The 6,000-nt window shown below is 40.9% G+C and overlaps 1 protein-coding gene across 1 annotated transcript; it reads right to left on the bottom strand.

The window, feature by feature from the left end:
- Window positions 1–1,843: 1,843 nt before the first annotated feature.
- On the bottom strand, window positions 1,844–3,433 carry c25h11orf96 (chromosome 25 C11orf96 homolog). Its single transcript, XM_067436076.1, has one exon. The coding sequence runs from the start codon at window positions 2,976–2,978 to the stop codon at window positions 2,610–2,612; it is 369 nt and encodes a 122-aa protein (XP_067292177.1). The 5' UTR covers window positions 2,979–3,433; the 3' UTR covers window positions 1,844–2,609.
- Window positions 3,434–6,000: the final 2,567 nt, after the last annotated feature.

The raw sequence follows: 6,000 nt of genomic DNA, 5'->3' as shown, positions 1-6,000 counted from the left end.
AGACACACACATTGTGAAATTAAACTTTGTTGTGCGTTAAAGGTGCACTATGCAACTTTCCGTCAACTGAAGGCGTAGTTTAATGTCGGCAAGTTTGAGCGCAGTATCTTGGGACATGTGGTCTTCACCTCACAGCTGGTGGAAAATAGGACACGGGCAGAAATCATGTTCATGGATGTGATTATTAACGTTACTGTTGTATGAAGCAGAGCAGGACCGAGTGTTGTGGAGCTGAGCACGGCCACTGGAGCGATTGTTACACACACGGCTTGTGAAAACCGGAACTTTTATTATGACGGGACGGGACACAGTCGCTGTTTACCATATTAGATACATTTAAATGTGTTTAAAATGATGTTATGACGTTACTCTGTGTGTTTGCTCGGCGCTGCTGTGACATGTTCACACTGCTAAGAGAAAAGTGTTTCTGCAGAATAAAACCAAGGTTAACGCAGATATGACGTGATTGACAGGCAACTATAATGTATGGCGGAATAGCACTTCTGAGAGTACTTTGACTCGGCGCAGTAAAAAGTCACGCCTGAAAAATCCTTCCTCACATCTCCCCCTCCCTCTCTCATTTCTGTCAATTGGAGGGAGGGGAAGATGTGAGTAAGGTTTTTTCAGCGGGGACTTTTTACTGCGCCAAGTCAAAGTACTCTCAGAAGTGCTATTCCACCATACATTATAGTTCCATTTTAACCCGTTAATAAAAGCCCCTCGTTTTATTTTCTGTCACCATACTTGATCGTTCAACTATTCGTGTAACTGTATTTAAATAGAGAAAATGTGGAGGTGTTTGGTTGCTTCTAACTTGATCTCTGTTTGGTACCATAGTGAATGAACTGGGCTTAGTGGACTAAGCTAAATGCTATCAGATCATCAACGCGCGTCAGAGCGATTAAGTGCACGCACTGAGACGAGAGAGGCATGTATCAACTCATCTTAGTTAAGGGAATAACATAGTTTAATATGAAAAAGCGATGGAGTATCCCTTTAAATGTGAAGTGTGTCATTTCACCCAACAGATGTGCAAAATGAATGACTGCTTTTATACAGGGTTCCCTTTAACACCCCCATCTGCCATTGGCTAGACATATAACCCCACCTCCATACTCTTAGTTAAGGGAATAACATAGTTTAATATGAAAACGCGGTGGAGTATTCCTTTAAGGTTAATGATATACAACTGAAGTACTGCCTGACAAATCAGAAGGCATAGAATTATGAATTAGTCTGACACAGTGGGTCAAAGAGTATAATCCCTCAAACGTAAATAAACTCAGTCACACAGTATTGTGTCAAGCACAGCCTTTCACAACACTGAACAATCCCCAGTTGGATGGAGAGGCAAGATTTCCTATAATGTAACTAGATCAGAGGGCAAGTCATGAGATGCTATTTTTACATGCCATCTGTACTGGCTGATAGAAATGAGATGTTTAGGAGGGAAACCAGATAGAGACCGGTGAAATGTGGTTTTGTAAATGTGGATGTGGACAACATGTAAACACATGCTGTCATCCGAGATAATAGGTGATTGTGAGCTGCTATAATAGTTCATTATTATATGTATTGAAGAGTCCAGCCTTCCCTATTTTTCTTTTTTTAAACCCTTTTACTCACTTCATTTATTTATTATTTATTCAATTTTCTCACTTTTTTTTTGCTTAAGCATTTGGATCTTTCAAAGGACAAACCCAATGTTTAATTGTATAGTATGAAACCAATAAAGATAAAGATAAATAATAATATAAAGATAATGAAAAATAAGTTATTTTGTATCATTTGTATTTAGTTGGGTGTGCCAATCTCTGAACGTGACAATAAATGAGACAATGAATTAAATGTTATAAAGTTTATTTATATAATTATGAAAGAAAGTATGAAACAAATGAACAAAGATAATAGTCAAATTGAAGTATAAAGACTTTTTTCTCTTACATAGAGTGATAGTGACTTTACAAGTCCACAGCGTCAACAGAAAAAATCTCTAAAAATCACTATGTTATAACAAAATAATCTGTGAATAAATATAAGATACATTTGAAAAGTACAATAATTTGCTCTTTGTCGAGTTCATTAGTAAGTTCACCATTCTGGCAGACATTGACATCAGGCTTTAAAACCTTGTCTGAATGCGGATTATTTTCTGTAAAAATACATTTCAGTATCTCTGTTGTACCGCTTTTAGTTTGTTCATCAACTCAGCAATGAATTTTAACAAAACGTGACAGTCTACATCCTGCCCAGCAGTAGAGGACCCATTCGACTGTGCATTCTTAAGCAGGCACAAGGGACATGAATAACATCAGTCTATTAAAATGGAATCGGAATTATGTTTCTTGTCAAGTTCATTACAGATGAAACCTCACCGGTCCTCGAGTCTTGTGTGATAAAAAAAGGAATTTGCGTAAGCATTTACGTGGTTTCTGATATCATCCAATGTGCTACAACTTTGCTCTCGCAGAAGAGGTAAACAATTATTGTGCCAGTGTTACTCGACTGGAATCATAACTACTATAGATTAACGGATGGGAATGAGGAATTTAACAGGAATATAAGTGCGAAATGCATTGAATTCCATTCCTGTCATCCTTCCTCTCTTCTCATTGCGCCGAGTCTGAGTCACTGGAGTCCAGGCTAGCCTGTGCAGACGCGGTGCGGCAGCTCTGTGTGGATCCTGCGTGGTGCAAGGTCTGTGTGCTTCTCCTGAGACTCTCCAGCGACTGAAGGAAGGACCGCCTGGCCCGCTCTTCCTCCAGAGGTGAAGCCCCTTCCTCCTCCACTTCTGCGATCTCTGCAAATGTCACCGGCTGGGTCTTGAAGCGGGCATCTCGGGGCCGCCGGGGACGGTTTCGGCCCCTAGCCAGACATTTGGGCACCGGTAGCTGCTGGGGAAACTCCTCCATGGCCGATGCCAAGATGTGTGCGGGGAGAACGGCGAAACCCACCGTCTCCATTGGACGGGCAGCCATGTATCTGGATGGCAAGGGCTGGCCGTTCGTCTTCTGAGTTGTTAGGAGAGCCTTGCAATTCTCCAGGTTTCCCTGTGGTGAAGGTTTTGAAGTAGATTTCTCTTTTCCTTATATCCTTCTTGACAGAAGGTGATGCTGACAAACAGCTGGAGACAACAACTTCCAGAAGGTACTCGAGGTGAATATCGGTTCCCTCCGTCTGTGTCTCTGTCGTTTCTGAGCGTGCCACTGACAGGGATGAACCAGCTCTGGCTTTTTTATACCGCTTCACTCCCCTAACGCCTCCTCGCTCCACTCTGGCTCCGCCCACCCACTGTGAACAGTCATGGTTCCGGCTGCCATACCAGTCCCTCCAAATCAGATCCTTGAAATAAATGCCAGCCAGAGAGGGAGTTGGGAAAGGAGAGGTGGGAGGTGCAGGAGAGAAGAGGATATGTGCAGCTCTAGCAGAGGGAATCAGAAAAGGGAGTAATAAACCAATGGCCAGGAACAGAAAAATGGCTGTTTAGAGGAAGAAACGCTTTGGAGAAATCTAGACAACAAATACATACTGGGATCAGTTTCAGGTCACATTGAAATAAAATGAAGGCAGTCATTTGACGTAAAGACAATTAAGCTGTTTTAGGACCATTACAACGTTGTAATGGTCCTAAAACAGCTTAATTTGTTTTACCTTTCTATACTTGCATTGCAGGATTTCTATCTTGAAATTTTCATTAATGTACTGTCTGGTCTTTTTTTCTTTTCAATTACTGTAATACTGTAAAAAATATTTTTCTTTTCAAAAATTGTATCCAGTACCAAAACTACTGCCGTGAAATGAACTTTACAATTGAAAGATTTATCATTGTACAGTTCTGAGAATGATTTTTAGCATTGCAATAATTTAAACTGCAAATTAACTTAATTGTCATGAAAATGCAAAGGAAAAAAATCCTGGTGTTGGTTCTCAATGGTTCTCAAAACAGACTTAATTTTATGAAGAATAATATTTTTTTGCTGTGACTTAGACATGTGATTTTTGTGAGATTCACTTGTACAAGTATATGATATGAATATATATATATATTCATGTTCAAGAAACCATTCGAGCTTTGTGACATGGTGCATTATCTTGCTGGAAGTAGAAACAATGCTGGGGTAGGCCATGGCATTTAAACAATGCCCGATTGGCACTAAGGGGCCTAAAGTGTGCCAAGAAAACATCCCCAACACCATTACACCACCACCTGCCTGCAGAGTGGTAACAAGGCATGATGGATCCATGTTCTTTTTCTGTTTACGCTAAATTCTGACTCTACCATCTGAATGTCTCAACAGAAATCGAGACTCATCAGACCAGGCAACATTTTTCCAGTCTTCAACTGTCCCATTTTAGTGAGCTTGTGCAAATTGTAGCCTTGTTTTCCTATTTGTAGTGGAGAGGAGTGGTACCTGGTGGGGTCTTTTGCTGCTGAAGCCCATCCGTGTCAAGGTTGTGCATGTTGTGGCTTCAAAAAATGCTTTGCTGCATACCTCAGTTGTAACGAGTGGTTATTTCAGTCAAAGTTGCTCTTCTATCAGCTTGAATACTGTATGTTTTTCCCTTTTGCAACATTTTTTGTAGACCATAGAAATGGTTGTGCGTAAAAATCCCAGTAACTGAGCAGATTGTGAAATACTCAGACCAGCCCGTCTGGCACCAACAACCATGCCACGCTCAAAATTGCTTAAATCACCTTTCTTTCCCATTCTGACATTCAGTTTGGAGTTCAGGAGATTGTCTTGACCAGGACTGCACCCCTAAATGCATTGAAGCAACTGCCATGTGATTGGTTGATTAGATAATTGCATTAATGAGAAATTGAACAGGTGTTCCTAATAATCCTTTAGGTGTGTGTGTGTGTGTGTGTGTGTGTGTGTGTGTGTGTATGTATATATATATAGAGCACTTCACACACACACACACACACACACACACACACACACACACACACACACACACACACACACACACACACACACACACACACACACACACACACACACACACACACACACACACACACACACACACACACACACACACACAGTTTTTCTATACTGAAACAGGAGAATCTCACATGTAGAATACATATAAAGGAAATTGAATGATTATGCCATTGCTAGTTGGCCAGATAAGGACAACGACATGGAGGGTTGATGACTATCTATGAACTATTTTTTTTCCTTTACTAGAGGTGCCGTAATCGCTTTGACATGCACATGGCAAGAATCTCACCTCGCAGTGCCACGACCATGATCTCACCACCATAATGACTTTCATCAGCTCTCACTTTACTCTTAGGCTACTCTATTTTCCTTTGCTATTCAAACCGGTCATTAACCCTTGAACAGTCCATGTCAGGCATGTCTGATGAGTCCATTTTGGGAGCCATGTGTGAAATTATAGGGACTGGATATTGTGACGTAACACCCTGGCAGTTCCCGTTTTGTCATGGACCCTGACATTGACCCATTAAAAGCAAAACAGGAAACACTAACAGTGCCACCTCACCGTCTCTATCACACTCCTACTCAGCCCATATTTCAGACGTCAAGGGGTTACCGTAAATTCTACTCTAAGTAACATCTATTTTGGGCAGAGAGGCACTCATACACTTGCAGACATGCACGATCATCCACCCGCTAGGGTATTATCAATCAGGTGACCGCATGTAATGATGTCAAGGACAACTAAACAAACCACGTGTTGCAGGAACGCCTTGTCAAGTTGATTAATAGCTTGTTTCTGGACTAAGCAGTACAAAATGCAGAAAGAAATCTACTTGACAGCAAAGAGGAGTTAAACTGCGCATATATTTACTATTTTTACATCTAAACAATACCAAAAACAATATAGAAATACATTAGCCTCCATCTATTAAAAACAGTGATATGCCAGTCAAAGGGATGATATTTTAGTTGAAACCCTCTGGTCTATACCTGCATGATCAGCAACAGCTGCTGGTACTTTGAATACTTTAAATAAATACAGCACGGG

The sequence above is a fragment of the Pseudorasbora parva genome, chromosome 25 (genome assembly GCF_024679245.1).
Source record: "Pseudorasbora parva isolate DD20220531a chromosome 25, ASM2467924v1, whole genome shotgun sequence".
Taxonomy (NCBI): Eukaryota; Metazoa; Chordata; class Actinopteri; order Cypriniformes; family Gobionidae; genus Pseudorasbora; species Pseudorasbora parva.
The sequence above is the reverse complement of the archived record's forward strand: the minus strand, read 5'-3'. Positions and strand labels throughout refer to the sequence as shown.